This window comes from Condylura cristata, unplaced genomic scaffold, assembly GCF_000260355.1.
Source record: "Condylura cristata isolate star-nosed mole 26May11 unplaced genomic scaffold, ConCri1.0 scaffold00030, whole genome shotgun sequence".
Lineage (NCBI taxonomy): Eukaryota > Metazoa > Chordata > Mammalia > Eulipotyphla > Talpidae > Condylura > Condylura cristata.
In genome coordinates, this window is record NW_004567131.1 from 16,600,876 (window position 1) to 16,617,796 (window position 16,921).

At 33.7% G+C, this 16,921-nt stretch overlaps 1 protein-coding gene across 2 annotated transcripts in view; it reads right to left on the reverse strand.

Annotated features, from left to right (window-relative positions):
• The window catches only part of USP6NL (USP6 N-terminal like), a 98,383-nt gene that overhangs the window by 11,993 nt on the left and 69,469 nt on the right, over positions 1–16,921 (reverse strand). For both annotated transcript variants that reach the window (XM_012731415.1, XM_004691243.2), the window contains exons 6-13: positions 15,871–15,978; positions 11,476–11,585; positions 9,327–9,375; positions 7,782–7,902; positions 4,924–5,018; positions 4,222–4,287; positions 4,029–4,128; positions 1,889–2,041 (exon numbers count right to left, since the gene is read on the reverse strand). In XM_012731415.1, coding sequence (XP_012586869.1) covers positions 1,889–2,041; positions 4,029–4,128; positions 4,222–4,287; positions 4,924–5,018; positions 7,782–7,902; positions 9,327–9,375; positions 11,476–11,585; positions 15,871–15,978 — 802 coding nt within the window. The remainder of the gene's footprint in view (positions 1–1,888; positions 2,042–4,028; positions 4,129–4,221; positions 4,288–4,923; positions 5,019–7,781; positions 7,903–9,326; positions 9,376–11,475; positions 11,586–15,870; positions 15,979–16,921) is intronic.

Below are 16,921 nucleotides of genomic sequence, written 5' to 3' on the forward strand. Positions count from 1 at the left end.
TCTCCACTCTGTCTCTGGTGAAGCCTCTCACCCTCCGCATCTCTGGCCTGTACCCCAGTTCTGTATGAATAAATAAATAAATCTTTAAAAAAAAATTTCTTACTACAATGTTATTTAGTTATCTTAATGTTCCATATATATTTTACAATAATTTAAAGAAGAGAACAATGGGCAGGGTCCAGCAAGTAAAAGAAAGCCCAGCAAGTAAATGCAGTAGCTGAAATATAAATTAAAGACAAATTACTATCCAAGAAAGTGCAGAATCACTCACTATATTCCACCTTGGTTGCAAATATGATCAGAGCAAACATAGCCATATTTTTCCTTTCCCTTTATGCCTCTGTTCTAATCTCCATCCCATTCTAGTATTTCCTAGTAAAGTAACTTTACAACCAACTACTACCAAGTATCTTCAAATATAGAGTGAGGATGGGTACTTTTCCTTAGAATTATTTTCAGGAATTAAATGAGATAGTGCATGTCACATTTGGAAAAAAGTATGCATTCAATAAATATTAGCAACTAGTTTAATAGTAATTCATCATATTCAATTAACAAGTCTTCCATTTTATTCTCACATTTAAGTTATTCTTATATATGTTTTTTCTCTATATGCGTCTTTTACTAAATTTGCCTGAAACTCTATTCTTTTAAAAGCAGGCAAGACACTTAAAAAATAAATGCTGGAGTAGCAAGTAGCTAGTAACTGCTGTTCCAAATGTATTCCCTGCTTCAGGAAAGAATTAGTAGAAAATGGATATTATTATTCTGAACAAGCGATGGCTGACCTCATGAGGCCTATGTCCATACTCCATTTTGCTGCAATGGTTTGTTTTTTCGTCAATCCTGATTACCCAAAAACAAACCTCAGAAAAATTCTGACCAGATCCTTGGCAATAAAATAACTAAAATCAATATATCTTGCTTTTTACCAAAGGGGAAAGATATTTGTTACATCTATGCATTTCTGCTTCCTAGCCAAGCAGATATCAAAGCATGTATCACAATGACTGGGAAGTGCTTGGTCCAACTTTATCTGAGGGCATAAATACTGACCTATTTCCTTTCCATCTCTGGACCCAAAGCAGGGCAACAGAGGTGAGGTGCCTAGGTGAGCACTGAGCCAGAGGGTTCAGGGAGGCACTGCCCACTATTCTCAGCTCATGGGGGGTGTTCTTGTAACACTTCCTCTGGTACATTGCCACTTATCCTGTGTCCAGCTTCTACATTACCCCATACCTACTCCATTGCTATCATTTGCATACATTTTGTCTTTCTTCGTACACCAGGAGAAGAAGAAGCATGGGGATATTAAAGCTCCTGCACAACACCTAGCAGAAAACCCAATAGGAGATACTGGAAGATGTTTTGAAATAAGTGAATAAAATATATTACCTGCACTGCAATATAATGCAAAAAGCCCTAGATCATTAATCAGAATACTTGAACTCTCGGTCAATAAAGCTATCTGATGATTCTGTAGTTTCATATATAAGTATTCAAATACTATTTCTACAAAACGGGCTGTATAATTGCTCTGTTACTGCATATGGCTTCACAAATTGAGGTGATAAAAATAAAAAGTGCTTATTGTTATGCTAGTTTAAAGCACCACAGTTATTTCTATTGAACAGTATTCCTTGTCAACTGCATTTTCTAAATTTCAGTAGAGATTTAGCTATTCTATTGGGGAGGCAGATTTAGTTACTGTTTATTTGCTTTCTCTTAAAATAAGAATAAAGTCATAAGCAGCAGGTAAGACACTGATCTATATTATGTCCTCACCACGACATAAAAATGCTTTGAAGAGAAATGGCCCACATCTATTGCACAGTGTTTTTGAATCTTAATTTGTATTTTAGATACAAAATATTTAGATATTTCTTACCAGGTTCTGGAAGATCTAATTTTGCCCTTTTTAGTTCTGCCATGGAAATCTGAAGTTGCTCTATGACAAAGTCATCTTCAAAGAAAAAATCCTTTGCCAAGGTCTCCTGAAGAAATTCAACAAGTTCTTCCATGGACAGTTTCATTAGATGTTCTAGAAAGGATGACAGAAATTTAAAATGCTGTGTTAATAGCTACCATAGGTTGAAAAATAATATATGCTTCTCTGATGTAGTATTTCTTTTTATAGGGCACAGTCAGAAGGATAGAAAAAAACATTGGATGGTTTCACTTATAGGAGGAATACAAGGGAACCAAATAAGACATCAGGGGAAAATATACTAATACAAGACAAAACAAAAATAGACAGTTATAAACCAGAGACATCCTGCAGGGGAGGGGGAGGGAAAGAGCCTGGAAGAGGGAGAGAGAAGCATGGGAGATGGCGGTGACGGTGTGTGGGTGAACTGGGTAAGGACATTCTATGGAAATTACAGCTGAGGTAGGGGAGGTAACCATTATTTAAAAATGAACAAGGATGTAAAACATATATAGTAAATAAATTTAATAAAAAGAGTCATATCTAAAACATAATTTAAGAGGGGAAAGAAAGGTATGGAAGATATATGTTTTTACTCAAGGAAATATTATACCAGTAAGGACATGTCTATGAAACATACACATTCTATATCTTGGTCAGTTCATAATCCAGAAAGAAAGAAAAGAGACGAAGCAGAGGATTAGAGGGAGAGAAGAGCAGTAGCATGTGGTTATAGGACAGACTCTGGGGGTAAGGGAGATGCACACAACACTTGTGCGTGCTTTTCTTTCACTATAACAATACAAATATGACTTTAAAGAGAGTTTTCATTCCTATCTGAAGTTTGGACAATTTGGTACTCCTGAAGTCCATGCTTTTCAAGTAACTAATCAAATAATTTTCTATTAAAGTACCTAACATGTACTTAGAACAAAGCTAAAGGCACAGCAGGGAGAAAAACTACAAAATATCTCTAAGTACTTAATTAGCTTAAGTAGAATGAAAATACCAATAAACTATATTCAAGATTACAAGAAGTTTATGAAATTCTTTTTTTAATGAGTTTTTTTTTTTTAACATTAATTTATTTACGCATACAATACAGAACTGGGGTACACGCCAGAGGTGCAGAGGCAGTGAGAGGATTCACCAGAGACAGAATGGGAGCAGAACAGGCAGATCGACGAAGGACACTGCCAAGGAGAGCAGCAGGCTGGTCAGAAGAGGTCTGCCACACCATGTGGATCATCTCTGGGGCCAGGGATTGAACTTGCACTGAAGCGGCTGCTGCTAGCTTGCAGTGTTGCGTCCTTATCCATTGTGCCACCAGGGAGGGCCTATGAAATTCTATTCTAATTTATGAAATTCTAAAGCTTTTGATGATTTTCTTCTCTGCACAATTACAAAAGTAGTCACATAATTTTTAAGTATAATTGAAACTGATGAAGTTTTTCACATTCAAGAAAAAACTATTTCTTGATTTTTAAAATAAGGCATAGTAGATCAATTTTATAGAATCCTTGAATTATTACAACTGAAGACTTTTTAAAGCCTTGAGTTGCATTTTGGAAACTATATACATGGACTGTACTTGCCCCAGAGGCCACAAAGTAATCAGTCACAGAGATCGAGGTGGAGGTTATACATCTCTGGTCTACAGCTTGGAGCTGGCTGGTATTTCCTGGATGAAGGAAACAGTAATGGAAAAATGTCTTCTCCAGTCCTTTTAACAAGATGCCTGTGTTCTTTGGTCTCTCTCTTCCTATCACAAACCTGAGATTCAGATTGATGAAAAGGAATAAGGGATCTCAGTGGAAATAAATACCTAAAAAAGGATATTATTAGTGAAAGCAATACATTGCATTTTACTGTTTAAGCATGAAAATGAAACTGATACAGAGAAAATCAAAGACAGTTGTAATACAGTTAAGCTTTAGTCATAAGACCCAATGAAAGTAAATTACCAAGTAAAAGATTATTTGTTCACTAAATTTCAAGAATTTTCTTAACTACTAAAAGAAATGAAGTTGGGTAGGGAATGAGAAATCAGAAATCACAACACAGCTAGATTTTTCTTAAATCTTTATAAATGTGTTCTTACTTTTATGTAATTTTAAGATTGTATAAGACATAGCAGTGAGAACTCTCTCTCCTTCAAAGATGTAGATATCCCATATTCTGAGATTTAGTGTAAAGGGAGTCTATAACAAAAAACAGAACAGAAATAAGATAAACAGTTTGCCTTCATCTGGTATTTATAATTTTATGATTGGGCTTTATAAATAAATACTCACACGATCAAGGAAACATTGAAAAAACCATTTCATTGTATAAAAACTTGTGTAGATTTCTTGAGTATCCTGAAAAAACAAAGACTTCACAATTTCTGGATTGTAGCAAACAAAACGTGACAAGACAATACTAAAAGTTAGTATTGCTATTGGGAGGTAGCTATCAAAGCTAAACATACAATCATTTTGCAACAGATCTTTTTCAAACTGAAATATTTCTATTTCGTTTCTCCATATTCCTTTTACTTCCCTCAGTTTTATTGATCACCTAATATTAAATTCTTCTTATACAAGGATTATAATACATTTTTTATTTTCTTTAATACATTTTGCAGTGAAATATCTTTGCTTTACTAAATCACTCTTTTACCATAAAGTATATATATAGCTCACATGACCCTAAACATATTTTTATGCAATAAAAAACCTCCAAAATTACTGAGAAATCATATACCTTTAAAATTATATTGTTTCCATACATACATAGATATACTTATATCAAACTTCAAAGAAGTCTGATTTAAGGCTGTGATAGTTCATCAATTCTTAATTTCACAAATTTAATGTTTTTCAAACAAGTATAAATTATAACTGCATAATAGGTGAAATTAAATCAATAAAATGATTGGGGCCCAAGGCTGCACTTAGTTCTTCTAGCTTTGTTCTCTCAATAAGCAAGTATAAGTCATTATCACATCTACCTACCAAGTGTTGTTTAAGCTTGGACAGAAATTTATTCAGTATTTTTTCATGATGTTCTTGAAACCTCAAGAGTTTAGGAAAACCATGAACAAAAAAGCCTAGAATACAAACATAAAGACAATACTTCATGTAATACCAACAAAACCACCCATTTTAACACATAGCTTCTTTCATTTTCAACTAACAACAACAAAGTATCAAGTAGTTACTAAGTATTTTTTTCTCTTCAAGGTAATAATTGTGGAAAGGCTTTGAGTAATGAAACTTGTATATTAATCTAGTATTTGTCTGCTAAAGATTTTTTATAACATTTCTGATTAAAAAAGGTAAATAAGCTAAGAAAAAATGAAAGTTGAAGCCAAGTACTGGGCCATATCATAGTACATTATTTTCTTGATACTTATTTTGTTTTACTATTAATAAATTATATACAACATTTGCATACTTTTTCAAGTTTATTCTAACAATTTCATTAGTAAATTTTCATTTTAATCACTTTTTAAACACTCCCACAAGTTAATTTAGCATTAAGTCGAGCATATAGATACTGTCTGATGCATCTTGCATCATCACTTGTGTTTTATCTCAACTGATTATACAATATAATCAATATTTCGAAGATTTCTAAGAGGTAACCAATTACAAACAGCAAATTATTATTGTCAGTGTACTTAACTCATAGAACTTTACATCTCTTTTTATATGACGTTTCTTTACAGATATTCTACACAAAAAGAGTATGGGTTTATGATTTCTCAATAACAGTACTTTCTACTTTGACTTGCATGTATGTAACTTTGAAAGGTGTATGGAAATAGTCTATGCTGGTGGTAATTTATTGGTATTCTGGTAGTGGGTGTGGTATGATAATACATATTAGAAAAGGTGTGAACATCTACTCCTAAAAAATCCAGTGTTGTAAACCAAAATTACCTCAGTAGAAATAATTTGGTAAATATAAAATAATCTAAGGGAAACATTCTATATCACATACACCTCCTGAATATTCCTGATTTCTAGGTTAATTTTGTAGATTGAAATAACTTTTTTTTAATTCAGCTACCCAAACTTATTTGATTTTAGAGTTAAATTTCTTCCACAAAACATCAATTTTTCATAAAGTAAATCTATGTTCCACAAAGAGCTAAGGAAGATACCACTGAAAAACATCAAATTATAATCTTTGGAAAGGACAATTTCTTAAGTAATTCTCAGTTCTCTAAGATGTGAGCAAAATTTCCAGAAAAAGATCCCATTCCTCCCTTGGTTAACATTTTCCAGTGAAATGATTTTATTTTTAAAAACCTATCTCCATATGGCCCTCTTTGGAGGCACAAGGGGTTAAAGCTCAATGAAGCTATCCACAGCCACTGATCCCTGGTCAGGGAGTTGACGCTCATGCCATGGCAGACCGCTCTATCCGCCTGCTGCTCCCCTCCACAGTGTATTTCAGTCAATCCTCCTGTTCTGTTCCCCACTCTGGTGAGTCCTCTCACTCCTGCCCCTGCACCTCTAGCCTGTACCCCAGCTCTTGTATACATAAATAAATAAATCTTTTTTAAAAAATCTATATCTATGTCTGTATGGTTTTTACAATCAATCTGACAAGAATGTGGACTGGAAGAATTTCAGGACAGAGTGTGATTTTGAAAAAGGACCTCAATAATGAACACTAGCTCAAAGATCTTAAGATACATAACATCTCACTTTTCAGTGATATCCTAGAGATTTGGGCATTTTGTCTTTTTTCTTCAGGTCCCACTTTGATTCTGTATGTTTATAAATGATACCACTTTCATATAGGAAGTGCAAAGAATTGAGATAACCTAATTTAGTTATAAAATTTCATAGGTAGACCTAGAAAGTGGTATCTCTAAGATTACCTGTAGTATAAATGCAAATATTAGTAGTATTAAAATATTGTTGTAGATCTAACTTTATTTAACTGTGTAAAATATAACTTTAAACATTTAACAGTTTTCCCACCTTATGAAGCTTAAATATTCACAAAGAGAACTTAATAACCCATTCTCAGTGATTAGCATTAAAATTTGTTTTTAATTTAATACCACGTGTATAACATTTAGAAAGTAATTCTGCATTCTACTGACAGAAGTAACTTTTACTTAACTTAGCCAAGACAGGTTTAATCCAAACTCTCTAAAACAAAGCTTATTGCATATGCTTCACAAATAAGTAAAAGATTCTAAAAAAAAAAAAAAAAAATTCTCCTAACTTGAAAGTGAAAATTATGTCAAGTTTTGAGATTATGTAATAAGTTATATAATAAAAATAATTTATGTAATAAATTATTAGCTCTTCAGTAAAATGAAATAAACTTTACAGTTGAAAGAACTAAAATATACACATGAAATACAAAATTACTAAGTTATTATGTACCTTTGTCTCAAATACTAAGTGTCATTTCTCAATAACTGTTGACAGGGTATACATCAAAATTTCTAGTCAATAATAGGTATTTTTCACTGAGATGATAACTGCAGGACTATATAGTTTTGATCAAGCTATCTTTTATTTCTCCCAATAATATAGTTATTCTTCAGTTCCTCCAAACTTCAATTTGTTTCTGCTAACTGAAGGCAAGTTAAGGAAAGAATTCTTAAATGATAACAATATATTTTATGGTAAACACAAAAGAATATAAACAAGAAAGTTTATATTCTTATAAAGTTCATATTCCTTATAAAGAAATATGAACAAGAAAATTCAATAAAGAAAAATGAAATGTGAAATTACAACAAATATAAACTGAACAAGTCCCTGTACATGAAGTTTTTGTATTTTGTTTTAATTTACCTTATTCTCCCTGCCTTGTGTGATAAACTCTGGGGCTTTCTTACCATGCATGGCGTGTTTAGGGCCTGAGAACAGTTTGACCAGGGCCCAGAAGGCATCTTCTTCATTCATATACATAAGGAGCAAAGCTGTGATCTGGCTCATTCCTTGACAGTATCCAACCTCCTAAAAAGTAAACGAGGACATAAAAATTGATGATTTAAATCAAATTGTCTATATATCTATATAAGTACTAATAAAAACTGATCTATAAAATAAAAAAAAATTACTGGGTAATTTTCCAGAAAAATATACTCTTTTCTGCATTGAGCCACGTCTTATAACAAAATAAAATCGTGTTCAAGCACAAATGCTTAAGTTTGGAAAAGCTAAACCTACACATATTTCTATTGTTCCCTATTCAGTACTATTACACTTTCAATAAGGGGCACAACAACTTTTGTTTCTTTTATATTTGTGATTCTAAATTTAGTATTCTTCTTCTTTGCCCATCTGTTGACAAATTTCTCTCCTCCTCCAATTCCCAATATGCCATTTTGTCTCTTCTAGATTTTTGGACCTTTACATAGATACTTTGGGGATAGGCACATAGTATCTCCACTTTCTCTGAGAACTGCACACTCTTCCCATCTTCCCTGCTTGTAATGTAGACTAAGATTTATATCTATGCCATGCACATGGGCTGATGCGCCAGAAGGGGACACCTGTCCCAAGGCAAACAATAGGATGCACTGACTAATCAGTTACTCTCTTTAGGAAATCTGAATAAAGCCACAGAGACTATATACATGGTGGTATGTACTTGAACAGAAAGATTGCACAGAATCTACGGATGCAATTTTGGCCAAGAAGAAACTGTTAAGTAGGCAAAGAAAGCAGTTTGGGGAGCAATCTGCCAACTCCCATGAGGATCAACTATAACTTCATTTCTATGAGAAGTTTCTTTAATAAGCTTTTTAAATTTGAGTTAAATTTTTGTAACTTAGACTATAATCACAATAGAAATTACATACCCCAAGGTTCAAACCTTGTCCTCCTTGAGTCAATAAGCACCAACAGAACATCTAAATGAGGTTCAACACTGAATACTCATGGCGAAAATTATCAGAGTGATAAATGCCTTAAGAACATGTATTATTACTAAAAGGTTTAATTTTTGCCTACTTGTGGGTAGGTACACATATTTTCCTATTTTGATCTCATCAAATGGGCAAAATTTGACACTAAAACACAAGGTTTCAGGGACAATGAGAGTTAGCAAGAATCAAATAAAAATCTACCCACCAACATCCTGATCTAATCCAGTTTGATTAAAGTAAAAACAAAACAAATAGCTTAAAGCATATCAAAATATAATCTGGAGAAAAAGGGGCTGAGATTCATTGGTATACTGTAGTTTTTTTCACTTCCAAACCAGTTCTGCTCTAAGACCCCACAGTTGCCATAGGACCCCTATAAAAATCCACAGAGCTGAAAGAGACCCTTTAGCTCTAAGATGGAGAAACTCAGCCTGAAGAGGAGTACCAAGACCTCCTCCAGGTCCTCAGAGTAAAACTCTAAGAACTGTGGGCAGGCACACTCAAACTTACCGTATTATAAATAGAATATGCAGCAAGAACATGGAATAGAGATTGTTGCCTACAGAAAACAAAATTTACATTGAACACAATTTAGTTATTTCACATTTTTCAATTATAAACTTAAGAACAGATTGCAAGTGCATAGATAATGCAGATATTATACTATTTATAATAAAGAAATGATCCCAAGATCAGCTAAAACAATATATAGCTTAAATTTGAGGACAGAGAACATTCACTCTGATAGAAAAGCTATATAAAAAATACAAAGGGCATAACAATATCTTTAATTTATTACTATGTTTCAATGAACTATATTCTCACTATAAAACCGCCCTTATTCCTGGAATGGAGACTTTTTGGAAATATTATTCCAGGTGAGGTGTAATACCCTGCAGGGTTGAGGCAGTATCTTCCAGGAGGCCGCACATACTCTTAAGTCAGACTACGATGCACAGTCCCTTCCCACAGATAGGATGCAGGAGCAGGAGTCCAAGAGTCAAAGTATAGCTATGAGATGGTTCCACCCACCCTTATCCCTAGTGTCCTCTAGCTAAGTGTTTGCTTCCGTCTAGAGAGCTTAGTTCCAATGTGTTCGCACTAGGAAACACAAGAGTAATTCCACTGAGCTGTAAGTTGAGTCTGCCACCTACAAACTCTGGGCTCCTTTTGCCTCTGAATAAGCTGGGCAGCAAGGAAGTAACCAATTTTGCTAGAAAACACTGATCCTTATTACAAAGAGTAAACTGAGTTGCTACTGTACAATGAACATTAGAGTCATTTGATACAAGAGAATGCTTGGGGTGTCTCTAAATCCCAAACCCTGTGGTTAAAGTTAGTGGAAAACGACAACCATCCACTAATGTACTGCGCCTTCAACAACAAAGGTTTAGGTCACTCTACCAAGTAAAGAAATACAAACAGCTGGGGTATATGCTGAGGGCACAGGGAACACAGAATGGATAGTAAAAGAGATTTAGAAACCAGCTATGACCACATGCCCAGTGGCAGAAATGAATATAATTAATATTTTTCTTATTTTGGTATCAACAGTAATATGTACACACACACACACACACACACACACACACATATCTTTTTCCTTATCATCTAACATGCTAGCCAGATATGTTAATAGTTAACCTTCTATCACAGTATTTAGGTTACAGAATATCAAAGCAGAAGAGTGAACAGCACCCCAAAGACTGCATCTGCTTGTAAGGAAAAGGTTAACATATTTTTAGTGATAGCAAAACAGTTGTCTTACTGTAATGGAAGTATGACTGTTACTGTCTTCATCTGGAAATTAAGTCAGTAACGAATTGCAATGGTCAACATTATAGATCAACTTGGCTATGCTACAAACTCCAGTTATTCAAATCTTAATCTAGCTGTTGCTGTAAAGAGACTATTTTGCAGATGAGATTAAAAACCACCTTTAGTTGATTTTAAGTAGGGGAGATGATCCCAGATATTCAGGATAGGTCTCATTCAGTTAAAAGGCAGATAAAACAGAACTTCAGTTTCCCTTAGGAAGAAATTTCTCCTGTGGAAACAATTTCAGCTCATGCTCTGAGTTCCAGCCTGTCCTCTCTTCATGGCCTACATTCAGTATCTCACACTTGCACAGTCAGCTCCCACAAATGTCTATGTCAGTTCTTTACAATAAATCTCTTATTTAGTTTATATCTCTTAGTGGTTTCTGTTTCTCTAGTTGAACCTTAAGTGACATAAAGGTCAGCAAAACTATGCCTTTCACTCATAAACTGTTGCTCATGTCTTTTTTCTATTTTCTTAGTTTCCTTTATAACTGGTTCAAGAGTAGAGACATATATTGATCACTGACATGGTTCTCGTAACTATCGCTAATACCTTTTCTATGATTTTAATAAGTATTTATCATATTATAAATTCACAGATTATAAAATGATTCTTTACCAATCTTATATCACCTACTATGTCAAAAGTTAAATGTTTGAGTTATATTAGACCCTAAGTTGCACATAACATAGACCAAATGCTCTGCAAAAGCTTACACCATTAGGACCTAAACCAAAATTGTTGTCTCTAGAAGACATTCTGAACACATTTTATGTTAATAAAAATTTTGATAAAGACTATTTGTTATTTATATTTCATATTATTAAACTTTACTTACTTAACACCATATCTGTCTCTAAACATAATATGATCCCTAAATGTGCGGTTGACATCAAGGTCTATTTGTCTGATATCAGGTGAACAACCCCGTGCTCTGTGTTTTAATTTCTGGAGGAAAAAGAGAGGAAGAAAGCACATATTTATGGAAATCAGTTGTTGAAAAGTCTATGTCATATAGTAAAATAATTCTTATTTAAAAATTTTCTGGTTTAGGAAAATCATTCTCATGGCTCAAAAGTAAAAACAAAACAAAAAATACATAATGAAGTTTCTCTTCTACCTACTCCCCCTCCTCCCTTCTCCTCACTCCCTTTTCCCTCCCATCCTATCAGTACAGATAGATTTTCATTTTGTACAAAGAACTTTTTGGAGTTTGCATTGCTAAGACTCTATAAAAGCTCTTCACAGTCAAGTCACACAATCTACTATGGTTTCTTTTTTCTTTTTGGCACATTTTTATTTTCCTTGAAGCTATTTCTTGTTCTTATTTCTTGCTCTTCATCATATTAATTCATTAATACTCTTCATTAATTCAATCCCAGACTTACTTTACATTGCATAATTCTCCTCTGGTGGTTTCAAACCAAATGGTTATGTTTTAAATTTCCACTCTTACAGACAGTGTCTCCCACTGCCTCTGGCTGCTCTAGTCTGGCTGGCTGAGCTCTGGGCCTGCTGCACACCTAGGATTACGCAGGTGCCCTCACTGTACACTAGTTCTTGCTTTACTTCTCCCAGTCTCATGGCTCCCACATCTGCTTTTTTGGTTTATTCCCTTATCTGGAAAAACACTCTCCAGTAGCTCCTATGACATGGTGCATGGAAAGCACATTTTCTGAAACTTTGATATCTGATAATTCTACCTTCTTACTTGTTTGGTTGTTTGAGAATACTAAGTTGGAAAGTACTTTTGCCCAAAAGCACTTCACTGTCTTCCAGTTTCCAGTGCTGCCTTGCAATTCTGGCTTATATGAAACCTGTTTTTATTCTCTAGAAGTTGTAGGAATTTCTTTCTCCAAGTTCTAAAATCACATTCCTGTTTAGTTTGAATCTACTTTTACTTACTCTATGGGTCTCTTCAATCTTTAAAACTCATACTCATCTCTCAGTCCTGGGAATTTTTCTTTAATGACTTCTTTATCAAATACCTCTTCCCGCCTTCCCCATTTCCATTTTCTCTTTCTGTAAGACTTATCATTACAGTGTGGAATTTCCTGGGCTGTCATTTAGTTTTCTTGTAATTTCTCTATAATTTCCCATCTTATTGACTATAATCTATCTTCTGGAAAATTCTTTTTAACCCTTCCACTGGAATCTTTTATTTCCATTTACATATATATATATATCTTTATAAAAAAGCTCCTTGTTGTTCTTGAATATTCCTTTTTATAGCAATTATAATTGTTTAATAGATATAATATTTGGTTTCTCCCCCTGAAGATAAAGTGATTTTTTTAGAGTTTTCACTTTGCTCTATGTTTCTATAAATTGTTTTTATTTTTCTTTTGTTTCATTTGTCTTCATGTTAGCTCCTTTTTCCAACAAGCAGTGATACCTCACTGACTGCTTATGCTTAAAAGTAGAACACTAAAAAGCTGATGGAAAGCTCTTTGTGCATGGTGGCTTTCCAACTGTGTCTTCACTATGGAGTGATCTGGCTAGGCAGTGTCAGTGGAGTTCCCTGGGAGTCAGTGTCTTTGTCTATTTTCTTAGACTGGCTAGTTCCCCAGAGAAGGTATCTTCTTGTCAGGAAGGTAATTACTGCCTACATAGGTTCTGAGAGCTGAGTGAAGGAAAATGTTGAATGCCCCAAATTCAAGATACTCAACTCAAGATACTGTGCTTTCATGACAGCAGTCCTTACCCCTTATCCCACTCCTAGCACTGTCTATACTCTTCAGTCCAGAGGGCTTTTGTTCTAACTTCTCTAAATGGCAAGCCTCCTGTCTTGTTTCAGGGTTAGAGACTTAAGACCTCTAACTGCTACTATAGTAGACTTTCACCACTTGTGTTTTTAGCTTTACCTCCATGTTCAGAGGTAACCAGAGTTGATAATTACGAAGTTCTGGAGATTCTGAGACATAAATCAAGTTGTTTCTCCAGTCTCTCACTGTCAGCCTAGGTTAGCTTTCTCAAGTTTAGTGTCTGTCTAAATTCTGGTTTTCAAAAATTGGCCTCTGTATCTCTTTTATTTTCTTATGCCTTGTAAGTCTGACTGTTAAAAAAAAAAAAAAAACTTTCTGCTACCAATTCAGTGACATTTCAGGGTTAAGAGGGGCTAGGTGAGTTTGTATAATCTTCCTGTTTCATCAAAAGAGACATTAAATAAAATATACATTAGTTCACACTTAAATCATGTGTAAGTATAATTATGTGTCTATATATACATTATTGGTATATCTATATACCATATATAGGTAATATATACACCACTGCTAAAATCAATCCCAATAAATATATATAAACATATCCTTGTTAGTTACTGCTGTAGGTTAAAAGTGGAAAGAAGGTTATTTGGAATATATATACGATGTGTTTTTAGTTTGTGTATTTTGTGTTTAGAGTGAGAGTTCACAGAAGGGCAGCTTCTATGAGTTTGTAAACCATGTTCTATAGTTTTGTAAACCATGAACTTATAAGATATATGAAGACAGAGGAAGATATATGAAGACAGAGGTAGATATTTATAGTATTAGAATCATATGACCACTAAAACACTGTTGTGTGTTATTTCTGATAAAAAGTTGTACAGATAACGTAACAAAAAATTAGCTTTGAAAATAATCTCTATATATTTCTAAAGTTTTTGTTTTTCCTAAATAGGAAATGACAAGAGGTTTCAATTATTATTCCATAGGCCTCTTGGTAAAAGATTTGAGACACTGAAGCACAGAAAGAAAAAGTTTAAGATATGCTTTAACATAAAATTTAATTGAAAGGGAGAAAAACATGTATATACATCTGTATATCAGTTTACAAGAGGTCAAGAAAATCCAATATTAAAAAAAGAGCTCAAGATTAAAGGAAAGGCCATTTAAGTAGATTTTTAAAAAATGAAAAGTTCAAAAAGACCATTTATGTCCTAGAACATTATAAGCTACTGTGTAAAATGCAGAAAATTAAGCATACTTTTATGTAATGAAGGAGGGAAGCAGATTCTACAGTTATCTCAAAGATTGGATGGATTCAGGACCATGATTATCACATAATACAAGAATAAACATTTTAAAGAAATAAGATCTAATAAATCCACAAACCTGCGGGTGAGAAATATAATAGAAAGTACTGAGACTGAAAATAGCAATATCATTGTGGATTTGGCCTCCAAAATGATTCAGCATGGCTACTTAAGCAAATATTTATGATGTACCTATTGCATGCCAAGCTCACTGTATACCAGGTGCTAGCTTCAATTTTATGTATGTTCTCTCAGACATTTCAACAGTGGCTCTACAAGTTTTATTCTAAAAGGCAAATATATAATTAACAATCCAAAATAACTTTAAACACTAAAATTCTGAGACATATAAACTCACAGTCTATGTAGGATCTGAATAGCTAATCTTAAATCTTTCATGCATTAAAAAATGAGCAACTGTTCAAAATTAATCAGTATTTATTACCTTCCATCTTTGATATATACAAGTTTACTTGTATATAAAGAGAAAGTATCAAAAGAGCATTCCAAAGCCCCTTTTTATAATTAGTATTGGCTTTGGATGATCATTTTCTTTATTTCACTTATTCTATTTTAATTCTATTTATGCAGATTATTCTGAGGGCCATTTCAAAATGATATTTAGGTATAAGGTCCTTTAAAAGAATATGTATAAAATTTAGGTTTAAAAAAGATAACAGGACAAATATTCAATGTATTTGCTAATTTTAGGCAAAAGTTATAACAAAGTCTAAAGTTATAAGAAAGTCTAGAGACTTTGGGGAATATTCTGGGTTTTTTTTTACAAGTAAAAAAAACAATCATACACAGGCAACTATTTTTAAATTGCATCCACTGTTATTCCCATATAAACTTGAGAAGTGATTTCATTAATACTACATTGTAAGCAAGCAGCTACAATTAGGTGTTAAGTCTGTTTCCTTCTGAATATGCCCCAACATTTATCAATCATTGCAAGTATTGAAAAAATGCTAGGTAAGTACTGATAGATAGAGAAAATATTATTTTCACTATGCATGTATGTGCTTAAAATTTAAGTAGATTGCAAAAAATGAAACAATCAAGAGAACAGATAATAGATCTATAAAATCTGATATAATTTTAATATAATTGTAAATAAAGATGTGAATGTTTTTATATCATCTCAAAAGCTAAAAATAAAAACTGGAATTTTCTTTTTAATTTCAAAATAATAGATAGGCTTTAGACACTCACACTATAAAGACCTCTTGTTTCTTCTTTCATTTTAGGTATCTCCAGAAGTAGAGCCCAGACTTCACCTCTGAGCTGAAGTGGAATTCCTTTATAAATTCTCCTATGAAACTTAGTAAGAGAAACACAAATTGAAAGTTACAAAATGGTAAGTCTTAGACCAGACCCCCTCAAGAAAAATAATTATAATTAATATTTGTTATTTTTATTTGCAAAGTATTGATGATAATTAATTTAGCAGCACATTTGGATCCGATCATCTCTACTTTTCAGATTCTAACAGAGACAGATACACAAAATGAATAGGACAAACATGTATGAAAATGTTAAATATGCCTTCTACGTCAGTATTGTCAGACAGCAGATATTCCTCAAGGGCATGAAAGCATATTTAGTACTGTTTTTAAGTTATGAACATCTGAATTACACATTCCCTAGTGACATTATTAGCTAGTTACATACATACATTTTTCCTTTTCCTCATAAAAGAGAAAGCCCCAAAGAGCAAAAAAGCAGCTGCCTCATGCAGAAAGGGTCTTCATGGAGGATAGAGAGCTATCTAACCCGTATCTCTTTCCCACCACCTTCTCTCTGATGCTCTCTATACCACATTAAGCTCCTTTTCTTCTTTCTCATAGTTATTATCACCAATAGTCTTCAATTCTCTTTCCCATTCCCTCTTTTCCATCCACCTCTCTTCAAGTCTTGCTACTTATTTAAGGAAAACTTTTGTCCTTTTCTTGAAGACACTGATGCTACCGATTAGATAGAAATGGCAATAAAGCTTTATTAAGAAGGAAAGTCGGGCCCTCCCTGGTGGCACAGCATGTTAAAGCACAGCACTAAGAAGCTAAAGCCACTTCGGCATGAGTTCAATACCCGCCTTCCCTGGAGGTGACCTACATGGGACGGCAGACCTTTCCTGGCCCGCCCGCTGCTCCCCTCAGCAGTGTACTTTGAATATCTGCCTGTTCTGCTCCCCACTGTCTCTGGTGAATCCCCTCACTGCCCCTGCACCTCTGGCCTGTACCCCAGTTCTGTATGCATAAATAAA